We start from the raw sequence: 17,301 nt of genomic DNA, 5'->3' as shown, positions 1-17,301 counted from the left end.
TACACTCTTATTTTATTAGCAACTTCTGGGATATAACAAGTTCGCTTAGCGTGTGTTATGCTATCTGTGCGGGAGCTGTTTGCTGCAATCAAAATTTTACATATGTGTCGAACGTACAAGACTTACTTTTGCTGCAGTGCGGCAATAAATCTGACTCAGAGAAGTGAACGGGATGCCGAAAAATTAGATGCCTTCTTATCATTTGCATTCCGATAACAATAGTTCTCTTAAGGTGCACTGGTGCACTTTTCTTTTGTTTGTTGATTTTCAGTTTCTGTACTGAACTACAGTTGTGAAAGGATAGGTACACGTTGAATAATGGAATTTTTGTGCGGGAATTGTTCGATGACTCAGTGTTTTCCATGAAATCGGTGTATGCGAAAATGGTGCCACGCTAAACACAGCGTGCATGATTGTTACTAGCTAAGTTTCTATTGATTCGACATGCATCCAAAATGTGATGGCTCCTGTCGGCATCGATTTACTGAAGTAAAACCAATTGTGAAAATATGCCGCTCCTCCCTCAAAAAGAAAAAAAAAGAAGTTAAATATTCGATTTCCTATCCAATAGTGGCCTAGCGTGCTTTCAAGATCTTTCCGCATTCATCCGGAATTATGTAGCCGTATATTAGGTTGCAATAATGGCCACCCCCGGAAAAGTAGAACTGGGCATCAATGTAATGCAGTTTGTAAACGTAATCGACGCCGGTAAGGAGATGACATGTGCCAGTTTAAAAATTTCCAGTTAACGCAAATTTTCACGTGCGCGTTTCAGCACTCGCACATGCGCACGGGTCCTTACGGAAAGTATTGCAGTAGGCCGCAAAAGTTTGTGCACCGCGCCCACAGAGAAAACGCAGGTGCGCTACGACTTTCGATCTAGGAAATTTAGTCAGCCTAGCCCAGTTGTAAGTTACGCACATCGGCTGCGACAAAACTCAACGTGTTCAGTGTCGCAATGGTGCAAAAACATTTGTCCCAAATTTTACTGCCCTGAGCGAATGTAGCGTGAGTGAGCTAGGTCTAACGGAGAACGCGTTTTGTCACGTTCCATTATGCCACTATGTGTGGTGCCGACATAATTTTGGCTGGCACGCTTGTTCTGGGATGTGGAACGACTTTGGCCTCTATCTCACGGGCGGCTTGAGATCGCGCACATTTGAGTTATTACTTGTAAGATGCTTTTTTACTCTACAGTCTTCATTTACAGTTTCCTTTGTCCAGGAAAGCAAAAAAAAAAACTGAAAAGAAGACATGAGGAGAAGCACTGTGGTCTTACCATTATACTGGTCGTCTTATCCTTTACCGCATGGAAAGGCGTACTGCGGTTGAATTGCGCTCGTTGCAACTCTACTTTCCTGTCCAGGTTGAGCAGGCGGCTACTGAAATCACGGAAGTCATGCGCGACGTAGCGTGCAACAAACGCAATGGCGTCCATAGCTGTCACGTTAAAAGGTCTCAGCGACGCGCTCAGCGTAGTGCCGACGTCCATCTGTAGCACGGCGTTGCGCATGCTCACGTTCAGGACGGACGGCAAGCCTCCGCGAATAGCGATCCGGCTGGCGATGTCAATCTGCATATAGCGGCAATAGTGTGCCTTCAGAGGAATGGGGCGGCAATTGTTTATATAGGAAGTTTTAGCTTTTTTCATTCTTTACGCATAAAGCCGGCTACAGTAATCGTTGATGGCAGTAACAGCGCTGCTAGCGGCATCTAGCGACGCTTTGTCGAACAACTCGTGATACATGTTTGTCTTATTTGGGCGTTCGCTTCGAAGCAGTGTAAAACGCAAGGAACTGCATGTTGTTGGTTGCACCACTTCCGATGCCTCACACCAGCAGATAAGTAGCGTACGTTCAGTTACTGCAACAATTCTTTCTTTAGGATTAATCTCTGCGTAATAAGACTGAACTACGAAATCTGCTGCTCACGTTTATGGCACTGGTAAAGGAAGATTCTTTGACGCAAAAATGCGTATGTGGCCAAGCTAAAACTTTTTAATAGCGAATTTCAATTCGTATGTTTACGTAACTTATATTCCCCAAATAGTAGGTTATTAGGGATCCCAGTAGCCAGGTCGCTGGCCCCACTTGATGTCTCTGAGTTTCACAAGTGAAGACACGGAGCTATTATTTCAGTTACGCGTCATGTTCCACTTAGCTGCCGATGTGAACTTTCCGCAGCGAAATATTCGGTAACATATAGTTTTGTTATTTGTTTTGAGCAAGAAGATCAGTGACATACGCAAAACGTGTCCAGCGCGTTGTGGTTGGTAAAGCGTCACCAGTTGTTGTCACTATCATGGTTGCTGCAGTGCACGTCTTCGGTAACCCGACATCACGGGAAGGAAGGTATGTTCACGGACAAAATAAAGCGCGCTAGCATTATATCTTCAAAATGCATCGGCACAATCATTACGTTGCAAACAATGGGGAGAACTGGCAAATGCAGTTGCCAACCACCGCTTTTACTTGTGACACAATTTAACGTTCTTGTTATTAATTGCAATTTCGTTCGTTTTACTTATGGGTACTCACGGCTCCGTATGGAAACTGTTGCATATCTTTAGGGGGTCTGCATTGATATTCCTCATTGTAAAAACATTGTTGATCAAATAAACTGTCTGCTCATTTGAGCGATTGAGTATTTTGTTTACTTTCTAAGAACAAGAAAATCCGAACCGAGCCGGTTGATATTCCTTTAGTATGGTTCTTTTACGCTAAGTATGATTTTGCTATTCTTTTCGTTAAACTTGGTATGTACGACCTATGCTTTTATTAAATCTTATTCTTTGTGCGACCACAAAAACCAGATATTTAATAATTCCGCGTTACAGAGACAAGCTTAGTCCAAATAACTTGTTGAAAGAATCCGGTGTTGTACGTAACATTACCATGAGTCAAAATTTCCCTCGCGTCTATGACAACTTCACCCCAAAATAAGTTCTTCAAACATACAGGATTGTCAACCAAAAGAAATCACAGTAAACCTCAGCCCATGGTGTCTGGGCACGGTAATGCGAATAACAATCGAACAATTCAGCGACATGTGCCATGTTTATTGTACGCGTGTAGGGGTAATTCTGAGACTTTCAGTGCTTTGGCTATCTACCACATACTCTTGCATCGTACTGCTATGCTATGGCGCTCGCTTGCTGAGGTCGCCCATGAGCATGGAGGCAGGGCAACGGCTATATGACGACGACGCAAGGACGATGCAGTGGCCAAGAAGAAATGTTATCGATCAATGACAAAGGCATATACGACGACTGTATGGCGACAACCGAATGAAGAAGCGGGAATGACAACTATGGCACGAGAAATATGGCATGACGGCCAACTTCGTTTAACCCGTGCATCATTGCATCTTTGAGACGACGATGCAATCAATACGATGTCATGACAATGGCAGCTAAATCACGATTCAAGGACAACGTGATTACGATAGAAGGAAGAACAAGGAATGGCGCCGATGGATTGACGAAGTAGGTGTAACGACATTGGTCTGACCACAATGGGATGACGGCGACGGCATGAATACGACCATCATTTTATTTGCTAGGAAAAATGGCAGTACTACCAATAATCACAATTTTTCGATCAGTGTTGTGGCTGGCAACGTACAAAACTGTGATTAGCAAGAAGATGCCGAGCAATGTTTAGAAATTCTACGCTGGAAGCCATCCGAAAGGCCCTTCGCAACGTCGTACACAAAGCCCACAACAATATGCATTCAAATTAACGTTTTGATGCTATACGCTCGCTGTTTGAATTTTATTTGCGTATACCTGCCTCCTGTATGTCTCTGCAGCAAAACCTGAGGTTTGAGCGCCTGAATTGGTTATAGGGTAAGGCTTCTCGAGCTCTTTGGTTTCTTGTGTATTCATATGCTACCGCACTGGGCCACTAAAGTGATCATTCTACAAGTACATTCAGCTGCGGATTACCTGCTTTAAATAGATAGCCATATAAAAGAGCCCTGTCACACTCCCGAGAAAGCAGTTGGGCGGCACCGAAAGCACCATCATGATGCGGCGATATTGTGCAAGTTGGTGTGGTGCACTTGACGTTAATGAGTGCCAGTACCATCATTGGGTTAAGAATGTAATGCGTAGTTTACGTTAGCATAGTATTCAAAGTACTGTTACAACTCTAAGGCATTATGTTTGGAGCCATTTTAAATATCACCTTATCGCACAGCGACGAGCAAGGTGTTGGAACTCTGATAACGACATGTCAACATGCCGAGCACAGCGCGCGCCAACGGTCTCCTAGCTGAAGCTGCTGTAGCCGTATAACTGACGCCATCGCCTCTGACACCGAACAGCACAACTCCCAATCGCGGAGGCTATGGCCATGCCCTCCGCTGGGCAGTCTTGGCAAGCAAGGCGCCAACCGCCTTTATTTAAGATTCATGGCGTGTGGTTATGAAACGGTGCACTTCACCGAAGAGTCAAATGTGTGGCCCAGAGATGCAAATGTTGTAGTCGAAGGTTCTCTCAGTTCGCAGGTATTTCGAAGTTCCTGCGACCAATAACTTGGGTTCATTTGCGTTAAGCATCATAATTCATTTGCTCTTAATTCTTTGACGTGTTAAGAAAAGACCAAAAGGGAAAAATGGTGGCCTGAAAAAGAAAGGTTGCAGGGTCATTTTACAATCTTGGTAACTGCTGCGCCCGCCTATAGATCTAGGCCATGCACGGGCAACGGTTTATATTGGTAGCCACATGCACTGATCGAGATGCTCGAATCCTAAAAGGACTATGTTGCGAAAATGTCGGGATCCTCTTTTTATTCTTTAGGCAGCTATCCACCCCATACAGACGGAACGAAGCCTTAAATGCTTGAGAGGGCCCTATATAATTAAAAAAAAGACGGCAAGTTGGTGCGTGCAGTTGTTAACATCGTTTGGAAGTGCCGGGGGACATGCTCTTCTTTGTTGTACTGTGAAGTGTTAAACAGGCTCAGTTTTTTTGGTAGCACAGTATATGTGTACGCGTCAGTGGAATTTAATGCCACAGATTACAGCTGAAGGTTTTAATGACGCAATGAACCTCCCTTTTCACGTCGATAGTCGCGCAGCAAGTGGCGTTCCTCAAGAACAGGTCGCACTGATAGGTCACGTGATAAATCATTTGGGTGCTTTCGGGGAATCGAGACTACATAGCTTAATTACTGGATCGACGGCACTGTAGTAGCACAACGAAAATGAGAATTTTCCATCAGGACTCTTTTAAATCCTAAAGGAGCACTAAAGAGAAAACAATTAGTTGAGGCTGGAAAACGTTTTGGAACCTTTGCGTTCTTGAACGTCGCGTTAAGTTGTTAAATACCAGGAGAAAATAAAAGAACAAATTTCCACATCTTTTTAATTAAAGCTATCGTGAATTGCAACGCACATTTCTTTTCCGTATTTTGACCATCGGTGGTCGCGCAAATATTCTCGAGACCTCTTAATTTCCGTCCTAGGCTCTTCTATATTAAAACAAAGTCCACCTCTGCCGAAGAAAGACAAGTCACTAGGCCAGAGACGATGCAGCCAACATCCGTGAAGGAACGGCATCACTACCCCGTCTTTTGGTTTTGACGCCTATTCTGTCTTAACACCTCTCACAGAAATATTCGCTTTCCTTTGATAGTGTAGGGGCACACTCCAATTGCGAACACAAACAAATGCTTTCTTAGGTGTCTTTTCGAACGTGAATTTATCAGCGCGAGCCCAGTTGGAAACCTCTTTAAGTGCCCCGTCATCGCGAGAAACATGAAATCCTGAAGTACACGGACCATGTCCTCAAATCTTTTGATAGATCGCCAGAAAGCCCAGCTGAGATTCAGCTCCCTGATGGTGTCATTGAAGAACGCCTCGTGCGGGGACATCATGTAATGCAGGCAGCTGTTGTAAAAGGGGCGGATGCTGCTGCCCGACCACCGAAGCGTCTCGTCGTCCCCTCGCTCCAGCAGGCGAAACAGGTTGTTGGTGTAGTTGCGGAACAGCTCGTCGTTGTAGTCTGCGGCGAGGCCCTCCGAGTCCAGGGGCACCCAGTTACCACACGCGTATTCGTAGAAGTTGGTGCATGGGTCCACCGACTGCGAAGGTCACGTGGCTTCAGATCACCTCAGTCACCTTTAGAATAAACACGACCACTTCCTCCGTCCCTTGTTTTGAAGGCACATGGAGGAAGAGTCCACTTAAAACACCTTACACGTGCACCAGCAGTGCTCTAAGCGCATGGCCTTTTTTTCTGTTTCAGGAAATTCTGTCATGATATTAAAGAAAATTGACACTTCTTGTCATTGCAAGAAACTTTAACAGTTTTAAAGGTAATGAAGGAAAGGAGAGGAATGTCAGAGACTATTACAGCTCTATACAAAAATTTCAGCGCCAGGAGACAAGCATATGGACGAGGACAAGTGGTTATAAGTTATATTTTCTGTCGTGCCCCCCTTCTTTCCTCCCTACCCGCACTAATGTCTGTTGCCGCCGAAGGCTTTCACTGAATAAAAAAAGGGAGACGTACGCACCACGATGCGTCAACTCGTGTAGATGTGCTTGAAATTTTTTTAGAGGAAACTATTGAACTTAGCGCATCGTCATGTCTACGTTTGCCTTTGGTCCTTTACTGCTGGCGTTAAAATGTTATTCAAGTTCGCATGCCAGCACGCACAACACGGAGCAGTGCTATGGTTTTGTTGCGATAACAATTATATGAACAGTCCAAGGCCCTTTCAGCCGTGGGCGTTGGGGCCACCATGATTTTTCGCATGAAGTGCTAGGACGATAACACTGTCGCCGCGCGCCCTTATAATACCGACGCCGCACGCTGTATGTGCGAGTAAAAGCGTGGATGTGAGGCGACAATCGCGCCTCAATCTCGCCAGCGAGAAACGGAGGAAAGCTGGGAGGAAGCGCGCCGGCTTCAGTCGCGAGCGAGGCGTTTAACGATACGAGGCACCGGGCGTAGAGCAGAGGGGGGGGGGGGGGGGGGGGTGCGTTTCCCTTCGGCTCCAACTACGTATGTGGAAGTTGCGCATGGTCGCGCAGCCGTAACTTTGGAACGATCTGCGTTGGGGGTTGAGTCTAGGTATGTCGGCGGCTCGTAGCTTTGTGCCTGCTGTGTGTCCTTTGAGCTCGCTTTGCGTTGAAGCGATAGACAGTGCGAATGCCACTCCGGTCGCTGCTGCTACTGCGTTTCCTCACACCAGTGTTTTAACTGCGAATGTCAGCACTCATCGAGTGTGATGTATTCATGTTTGCTCTGTGCCCTTACACTATATTTTTTAATTTAGATAGCAAGTGAATATTTACAAGTTGATACGGTCAATATAAGTACTACCCTTACTTCGTATAGCTGTCTGCTAATTTTCCATGCAATCTATGCTTGGCCTATTGGGCGATAATACAACTTTTGTAATATTTAATAATCCACTTAGCAATTTTAGGGTACTTCTCGCACTTTCAGGCGCTATCTATCTATCTATCTATCTATCTATCTACCTATCTATCTATCTATCTATCTATCTATCTATCTATCTAACTATCTATCTATCTATCTATCTATCTATCTATCTATCTATCTATCTATCTATCTATCTATCTATCTATCTATCTATCTATCTATCTATCTATCTATCTATCTATCCGTTTGTCTCCATGTCTATCTATCCGTCTGTCTGTCTGTCTGTCGGTCCGTTTACAAAGGTTCCTCAAGGACTGCAACTCGACACTGAAGCAGGCTGCTCCACAAATGTTGCGGTATGTGCCCCCTTTCCAAGAACACCTTTCATGCGAACACTAGCGAGCAGGGCCATGAATGCAGTGCGTATGTGCCGTTCTTCAATGAACCTCTCACCAACTTAGGTCACTGTGTATGTGCCACTTGGTGTTCAGCATGAGAAGGAACAATATTTAGCTTTCGCATGCACCGGCGCGCCACGCTCCTCGTCTCGGAGACCAAGCGGACTTCTTATTAGGTTGCACAGCGTGTTTACAAAGAAGCTTAAGCAAGAAGCCAGGCTACCGCATGGTGCGTTTCTCAGCGTACTCATGCACTGGCGTCACACGCATTTCAGAAGCCACGCGCAGGCTTCGCGGCGACGACGCTAGATGGTGCCGAGAGTGCTTCATCATCATCATCATCAGCAGCAGCTTGACTACGCTCACTGCAGGGCAAAGGCCTCTCCCATACTTCTGCAACTACCCCGGTCATGTGCTAATTTTGACCATGTTTTTCCTGCAAATTTCTTAATCTCATCCTCCCACCTAACGTTCTGCCGCCCTCTGCTACGCTTCCCTTCTCTTGGAATCCAGTCCGTAACCTTTAACGACCATCGGTTATCTTCCCTCCTCATTACATGCCCGGCCCATGCCCATTTCTTTTTCTTGATTTCAACTATGATGTCATGAACTCGCGTTTCTTCTCTCACCCAATCTGCTCTTTTCTTATCCCTTAACGTTACACCCATCATTCTTCTTTCCATAGCTCGTTGCGTCGTCCTCAATTTACGTAGAACCTTTTTCGTAAGTGGTTTCTGCCCCGCACGTGAGCACTGGTAAGAAATAGCCGTTGTACACTATTATATTGAGGGATAATGGCAACCTGCTGTTCATGATCTGAGAATGCCTGCCAAATGCACCCCAGCCAACTTTTATTCTTCTAATTATTTTAGCCTCATGATCCGGATCCGCGGTCACTACCTTCCCTACGTAGATATATTCTTTCATTAATGCCAGTGCCTCGCGGCCTATCGTAAACTACTGTTCTCTTCCAAAACTGCTAAAAATTTCTTTAGTTAGTAGCGAAAAAGAAGAATGCTGTTGGCGGTACATGCTTCATACATAACTCGTTTCGATAGTAGCAACACAATGAGTCACTATATCGATTGAATTTGAAATGCATTACCGTCGACAGTCATCGTGAGATGGGTTCCATGGAATGCTTTCTGTGGGGGGGAAGGGGGGGGGGCGCAGGGACCTTTATGTTTCCAAGCTTAAGAGAACACTTACTGTCACTTTGGTAGTAACACACAAGAGAAAGTACTTGTTGCTGGAAATTTAGCCTAAAGAAGCAAGTGAAAGACATGAACGTATTTCTGAGAGGCAATCGTGTCGCGACATGTCAGAATGTTGTGACTGGAGCTAGTAACACGCGAAACAGCAGCTGCGTGCATTGCTGACAGGGGGCGGCGCCAGCCGACTCGTGTAGTGAGCTCTCTTTCTAATTTTAGTCGCGTGCGCGCAGCACATTAAAGCTGGATTTTTTCTCGGCTAATTATGGAAGCAAATAGCAGAAATGTTCTTGAAATGCAGGACGCGAAACGTGAAATTGGGCCTAGATATGCACTGTACGTATGATCCCTCATTGGAAATATAAGCCAAATAACTTTTTGTGTGCTAACATGCACAGTGATACAACATAAATTGCTTAATTACAAGCGACAGCCTAGCACGGTGTTAATGGGGAGTGTTTTCACATGATCCCCTCGCGACAGCTAGCCTTTCAAACGGCTATCGTGGAGCAGCTGCGCCTCTGGATACACACAATGCGCGAATTTTTGAGCAGGTGCTACTCGAGGTACCGGTTCGCTCCCGCGTACGCAATAAAGCATGGTGATAAGGGGGCACGACTCATAGCACATAGTGGGAAGTAGGGCCCTAAATAATCACCTCCGAAAGCATGCCTCACTCCAGGCATTCCACAATCATCGGCCATCTGGGTCCATGTTAAAGATGAAGTTCTTAAGATATGATTGTTCATAAGACAACATGGGGTAGCCAACCCCGACGTAGAAATTATTAGCAAAGGTGGTCCATGGATGATAAACAATGCTTATAGGAACAAAAGCAGTTGGAACCGCATTTAGCAGTTGAAACCACCCTTAATAGAGGACCGCAAAAGTTGTGGTCTGATCTAAAGTCCAAATACACCAAGGATCTTCTGGCGCACTAAGACCAGATCGTCGCTAACACTTGGTTGTATCGTGATCCCAAGCTGTGGAAAAAAGATGATAGTCTCAAGGCATTGCGCCTTTGGACTAATCTTTACCCAACCAGGTCACTTACTAACAAACAAAGCAGTGGTCCTACATCACGGCTCTGCCGCAGAGGCCACGAAAGTCCGGAAACCGCATTCCAGATCTTGCAGGAATGTGAGTCTGCGCACTTCGCGCGTACAGAGGGACACAACTTCGTGGCAAAACAGGTGGCCCGTCTAGTCCAGGAAAAGAGACCGAACGTTACGGTTCAAGAAGAACCTCGGTTAACGACTCGGGAGAGCACTAGGCTGAAACCTGACATAGCCATCGAGACTGAAGACGAAATGTTCGTGGTCGACTTAGCTGTCGTATCAGATGTCAATGAAAGGGTGCTCAAAGACAAAGCGCGTCAGAAGGCAGCAAAGTATGCTCCTCTACAGAGCTGCTTTGGTTCACCCACTAAATCTTCCTCGCAGGGGTTGGTTTTCGGTGCAAGGAGTATGACATGTCGTGAAGCTTTGGAGTTGGGCAAGAACTTGTGTTTGCCTCGTGCCAGTGTGGCTTGGTTCAGTGCCTGCGTTCTTCGGGGTAGATTAATTGGCCTTTATAGATTTAGAAAGCGACCGTGGGCATCCCTTCGAGATTCCCTTCGCGTTCCTTGCTGTTTCTACTTGTCCTTTCTGGTTTTATTTTCTTATTTTTTTTATTTTTTCCTTGAATACTATTCTACGTGTTGCTCTATGATGTATTTAGTTAAGGCTCGCCACAGCAAAAAAAAAATAAGTATTAGAAACAGACTCTAGCTTTCCCCTAGGATGCTCATTGGAAAATCAGGTATTGGGGAGGCCAGTACAGGACAGCAAGGGCCGACATGAGGTGAGGTCTCCCCATCCGTGCTGGTCCTTTCCAAACGTCCAATACGTTAAATGTAACTATAGCCACTCGTACCACAAGTCTGTGGTAAAGTGTGTTATTAGCCAACCACAACGTAGAAAATATTAGCAAAGGTGACCAATGGATGGCAACAACACTTGTACGAACAAAAGCTTTGCGAGTTTGGACAATGAAGGGTTCTGCTGCAAAAAAGGGGCCGCAACTTATTTTTCGGAACACGTGAGCCGGTGAAAGTCCCGAGCAATCTTAGCTTCGGTGACGGAAGGAGAGCCAGCGCATTTAATACGACACGCTCGACGGCCTTAGGGCGAATGCTAAGCTGCATATTTCGACGGACTAAATTCGTACCACGCGCGCCGAACTTCGGGTCCTGGACATGGCCATCAGGCAGTCGGAAGACGTGCAGAAGTGGTGTACCTCGTGCAGTGCTTGGGCTCCCCAGAGGGCGCGACCTTTCCAGAGGAACAACACCACGCACAGGGCGGTCGACACAAGCAGCACAGCGACGATGCCAAGGCGTATTTTCCTGGTGCGGGAGAGTTCTGCGTCGGAAGACCCTGGGTGCAATTTCCAACAGGATAGTTTGTTTTTGTTTTCGGGCTTGTCGGAACGCTGCCGTTTAAGAGATGACTTCAGCCCCAGTGGACAGGATGTAACAAACAACAAATATACGATGTACTCTGCACCAGGAGCCGCATTAACACTGCCATTTTTTTTTTCTGAAGAGCTATTTGCCATTCGCCGGCCGCCTTCGCTAATGATATCTTCAGCATAAGGATTCGCCGGAATTTTCTCCTAGGAATAATTGCAGTGTGAGTGCTTTTTCCTATAACGAGCATAGGCGTACATTGCACGTGCTCTTTATTATGTCTTGGCTACCGCTTTCTCGAAGCTATAGTTTATAAAAATGGTGAGTTTTTACCGGTACGACTGCGCTTTAAGAAAGTACGGGTGCATTTAGGGTTACGCCTGAGACTTCCTCGAAAGCAGCTTTGATGGGCAAAAAAAAATAATAAGTTTATGAGCTTCGCTAATCTAATGCACCTCACCTCACGCAGATTCTTGACCGACTCTCCGAAGGGTTTGTGGTGAAGCGCATACACAACACAAGAAGAGATAAACAAACGGTATAAAGTAACACTGAGAATAGAAGAACGCTGAAGGAATGTTCACAGAATCAACAAATCACGAATGTCTACACTCAGCTGCCTAGGTGCTATGATTTGCTTGCTTACCTTTGGTTGTCTGGTGGTGGGCTGGGGCGCTGTGACCTAAAGCTATTCCAAACTTTTCCATTCCAATTCTGCAATCAGCCCACATGCATACCCTTTACGTGGACGCCACAGGACCAAAGAATGGAGTGATGACAATTGTGGTCTCAACGCCTTCAGGATCGATGGTGAACTGCGCCTCGATGAAAACAGCCAACTCCACTCATGCACAGAGGAAGCAGCTATTGCATTACCTATACCATCTAACCCCAACGCCTCTGTGTTCACTGATTCCCAGAACGCCTGTCGCAACTCCAATAATGGATTAATTCACAGGTCAGGGTTGTCATTGCTGGTTAAGCATCCACCGAGCCAAGCCTCACTCATCTGTTTTCCAGGCCACGTGGAACTACCAGGAGGGAACGAAGCCGCTCACAGGCATGCCCGAGCTCTTCTATACCAGGCGTCTTCCCCTGATGACCTTGAAGGGTGCTGTGACCTGACTGCTCTAGTAGTGTATGCTGACCATGCGACCCTACAGAACCACCAGGAAGGAGTACTCAATTAACACCCTATAAATCCCTCAATAAGTTAGAAGAGAACACCCTTAATACCCAACGCCAGCTAAGCTACACCAGTGGTATCCTACATTATACTCACCGTAATGCCCTCACTGTGGAGAGGTAGCTAACATCTACCACATGGTGTGGGCATGCCAATTTAATCCCATACTTGACCCCATTTCAAATGTTTCAGAAGAGCAGAGGGAGGCTATTCTGCTCAGCGATGATCCTCACTGTCAGCACTGGCTGGTGGGGAGGGCCAGCGCAGCAGCAATAATTAGTGGACTACGGGACTAGGCGGCCCACCCACGAGCTCTACGAATGTTCTGCAAATAAAGATGTTTTCAATCAATCAATCAATGTAAACATTCACACTTAAAAAAATGCACACCCTTTGGGGCTTATCTGGTCCCACAATAATAATCGCTGCTTGTCTTAGCCACATTTCCTTTCTTTAAGGCTGCGTGCCCGGTAATTTCAAGTGACGAATAGCTCGCGCGTTATAAACGTGACACAGCATCCTGGACAGGAAAGTAGCGAGCGCCGAGTCTTCAAGAAAGAAAACGAAAGCAAGACAGACGACGATTATTGTTGTGGGACAAATATACACGCCATAGGGTGCAACGGTTTTAACAGTGTTTGCTTACTAAATAAATTAACAATGATAGAATATGTAAACGTGACTCAACGACGACGTAGAAGGAAACAGACACACAGAAACAGCGCTGCCTTTGTGTGTCGGCTTCTTTCTACGTCCTTCTTTTGTCGCGCTTACACATTCTATGATGGATTTAAACGAACTAGCCCACCGACGTGAAATTAATAAATTAACAAGCACCGCAACACGTGCGCACAGGTAAACATGAACACATCTCGCTCGATGAGTGCGGCAACTCGCTGTCAAAATTCTGGAGTGAGGAATCGCGGCAGAAGCAAGCGAAGCGGCCTTCGTGCATATCTCTCTTCAACGCGACCGAAACGTCGAAAGCACAGCGCATGCGAAGCTACCGGCACTACGCGCACTGTGCAAACATCGCAGATCGCTTTGAAGATGAGGCCCAGGCGACGCGCACATTGGCCATGTCTCAGATTTGTTTCAAGACGCAAGCGCAGGCAACGCGTCCCTGCCGCGTCCGCCAAAGGCGTCTACTACGGCCTCCGCGATTCGCGTGACTAACGCCGTAGTGGACGCCGAAGTTGTCTCCACTCTGTACGGAGCAGCGCCTGAGGCACCCTAGCAGCCGCCAGAGAAGAACACCCTCCTCCCTCACCTGTCTCCCCAGCCTCGAGCCCGACACTAGAGGGCGCGCATCCCGACCGCGTTCCTCGCTCGCACAGGTGAGATTTCACTCCCAGATGCTTTCAGTCCCACGGAACCTCACGGCTACGGCGACGGCAGAAATGCGCCTTGAGTGTCTATATAATTGCTATCGCAATAAGTATAGAGAACGTGATGCCTCGCCTCTAGTGAGCCAATTCGACTAGAAAAGATGCGCAATGTAGGCAAAGCTATTCTCTTTCAAAACAAAAAATAAAAGTGACCTCGCATAAACGAGGAGCGCGTTTGATTCGGCATTTCGTACAACGCTGCGGGTTACCGCCCGATTCTTGCATCGGCCTTTCCGTACATTTGACGTCAGGAGATTGGAATCAAAGCACATTAAAATGATAAAAGCTGCCGATCCACTTCTACGCGTTGGCAAGTGGTGGGGAGAGGTATTGCACCGGTACTCGACAGAAGAAGGTGCTGACGTCAAAGATCGAGGCGAATTTGCCAGGCTCGAGCGTCCCGATTTAAGGGGCAGTCTTGCAGTGGTGATCTTATAGGCATTACACTCTGTCAAGATGATGCCTAGACCCGCCGCCACTCAGCCATTGTCCACTCAAACTTTAATTTGAACTAAGGATTTTAGAACAGCGGTTAACCACCACCACCGCCGCCATCCCCACCACTACCACTACAATTACTAATATTACTACTACTACAACTGCTGCTGCTGCTGCTGCTGTCTGTCCCGCCACGTCGGGAGTTGGTTCAGAGCGTATGTATAGGTGACAGGAACGCAGTAGGGAGGAAAAGCGACGCGACAAAATCGTTTAGACCTTTGCACCACGTCGAATGTTGACAATAGCCTCTGGAGCTCCCTGGGCGTCGCCACATTAGGCTCTTGACTACTGTGATTGCATTGCAGCATTGCAGCATAAGCATTGCATAAAAAGCAGCGCTTACCTTTCCGCTAATGTGCACGTCTACTAGGAGGTTAGATGTAATGTGTGGGATTCTCACACCCGTGCTCTTGGGACAAAGGAACGACAACACAGTAGTGCAAACAATCACAAGAGCATTTATTGCCTCTTTTATAGATCGATGCCTGCTAGCCGAGGTTCTATCCACAAAACATACCGATGTGCGCGCGAGACAAATCTAGAAGTCCAACTCCCCGCGACCGGATGACGAGCGAATATGTTCGCCCCATGCTGGATCCCAACGCCTGGTCGTTCGCGCGTGCGGTCAAGCGAACGGTGGCGCGTTCGCACGAGGCCTCACGAGACGGCCTCGCAGAAGCATGGATCGGCGCACGCGCGGCACGTCCACGCTGCTTCCCGTTCCCGAAGCAAAGACGAAACGCTTTCTCCCTTCTCGCGCCCAAGTAACGCCGCCTTCAGCGGCTTCAGCAGCGCAGCACTCGCGCCATCTCTCGTACTCCTCCTCAACCAGACCGACTGCCGCTGGCATCACGCAAGCCACTCGGCGAAGCCAGATTGCCGGAAAAGGGAGCTACGCGGGGAAAACATATCAAGGGACGCGCGAGAGTCGCGCATCTCCACAAATGGTAGAAAGGAGCAGGGAGAGGGGGCAAGGGAATGGGTAGAATCGTTGCAGTTACGAAACGAGTGAATAATAGCTTTGTCACTCTCTGCTCACAGTTCCCATACAAGGTTGGGAGGGTGAGGGGGTTTATAAGGAAAAGGTGACGTGAGAAGGCAAGGAAACGCTACTACTATTGTCTGCGACATCGAGAGCTGTCGCTGCCTGTCGGGCACTGGCTGAACCACAACAGTGTAGATGACGCATAGCATCGTCTGCTAGCCGTTACATTTTTACATTTGCGCGCACGTCGCTCATATACCTTAAGGTCAGTTTGTGGTGCAGTTGCAGCAGAAACTGCAAATGGTGTTTTTTTTTATCGCGTAGAGACTTCTTTGCATTATCATTTAATTTCATTTATTGATACTGTCAGTCCCAGAGGGACTATACCAGGAGTGAGAGAGGACAAATTTGAAAAAAATTCAAAGATGGGCAGGTATTCAACTGAAAAGAAATGGACGTACGGACGTTGGAATATACAACCTCTAGGGTCGAAACAAATCAGAACATCATAAAGGCTAAAAAACGTCACTTCACAGAGGCAGTACAGTCCATACTGCTCAGTCTCAGTATCAAACACAATATTATCAATATTATGAAAGGTATTCGGTCAATGTGCAACATGAAACAGCGAAGTCTGGGAGAGTGTTGCATACTTTGCAAGTTCGGGGGAAACAACTGAACTTAAACCAGTCACTTCTCAAAACCGGTAATAGAAGAAATTTACTGCGGCGATATCTGGATGTTTCGTTAGCATTAATTTCGAAATACTTTGATTTGTCTATCCTAATGTAGTATAGATAATAATGTAATGAAAGTTCAATCTTTCATATCGTGTTCTTGCCTCAAGGCGTTCAATCTTTTTAGGCTTGAGGTAGTTAACTGCGGTCTAAGGGTCCCATACTATTTTTGCGTACTCTATTACTGACTTTACTATGTATGCGAGGCTCTTTACATCGGGAGTTGCACTGTGCATGATGCGTCTCAGGCACCACAGTAATTTGGAAGCCTTGGAGACTGCCGTACCTATATGGGTATACCGTCGTAAGTCTAATGTAAATGTTAATCTTAGATATTGATATTGCTTCACTCGTTCAAGCTTAGGCCTTTTAATTTGATAATTCTAATTAAGAATATTTGTCTTCCTAGTTAAGGTCACGAACACCAACTCTTTAGGGTTAACTGCATCTGCCATTCCTCACAGTATTTCATTATTTTTGGAAGGGTATGGTTTAATTCTCTCTAATCTCGCATTGAATTTATTTTTATTGTAGATCACGCAATCATCAGAGAAGAGTCTTAATGTCACCAAAATTGTTTTTTTGTATATCATTAATAAAGATCAAAAATAAAAGCAGCCTAGAACACTACCTTGTGGTACCGCAGAGACGATGGGGGTTAGAGACGATGGGTGCTAGATCGGAAACCCCCAAAATCTACATATTGTTGACCAAAAGACAGCTACGAGCACAACCTTTTTTTTTTCTGGATGATGATTTTTCAAGACAGTATTATACTTATGTAACAGTTTCCCTGTAGTCCTTGCGCTGTAATGTCGAGGGCGCGATGTATGATCGTCGAGCCCCTGCGTTCGTCACAATAACTCGATCCTTATTGCTGCATTGAGATTCAAGCACTTCACAGGAACGCTTGGGGTCGCTCTTTAATGAGAATGGAGTGGCCGCTCGGATACCTGAACGCAGCGCTTTAGCGAATTCGCTGCAATGAGGTGCTGATCATTTGGCAATGTTCGTGTTACCCCGAAACATGAACGAGTATGAGTTAGACCACTC

General features: G+C 46.4%; 1 protein-coding gene across 4 annotated transcripts in view; it reads right to left on the bottom strand.

The window, feature by feature from the left end:
- LOC139060463 (uncharacterized) overlaps window positions 1–17,301 on the bottom strand; it is a 62,153-nt gene that overhangs the window by 33,525 nt on the left and 11,327 nt on the right. Inside the window, exons 3-5 of one of the 4 annotated variants that reach the window (XM_070539597.1) lie at window positions 11,214–11,422; window positions 5,784–6,086; window positions 1,280–1,573 (exon numbers count right to left, since the gene is read on the bottom strand). In XM_070539597.1, coding sequence (XP_070395698.1) covers window positions 1,280–1,573; window positions 5,784–6,086; window positions 11,214–11,422 — 806 coding nt within the window. The remainder of the gene's footprint in view (window positions 1–1,279; window positions 1,574–5,783; window positions 6,087–11,213; window positions 11,423–17,301) is intronic. The other 3 variants (XM_070539598.1, XM_070539599.1, XM_070539600.1) reach the window with 3 other exon arrangements.

Source organism: Dermacentor albipictus, chromosome 5, assembly GCF_038994185.2.
Source record: "Dermacentor albipictus isolate Rhodes 1998 colony chromosome 5, USDA_Dalb.pri_finalv2, whole genome shotgun sequence".
NCBI classification, from domain to species: Eukaryota; Metazoa; Arthropoda; class Arachnida; order Ixodida; family Ixodidae; genus Dermacentor; species Dermacentor albipictus.
Note: the sequence above shows the minus strand (reverse complement) of the source record. Positions and strands in the feature narration are given on the sequence as shown.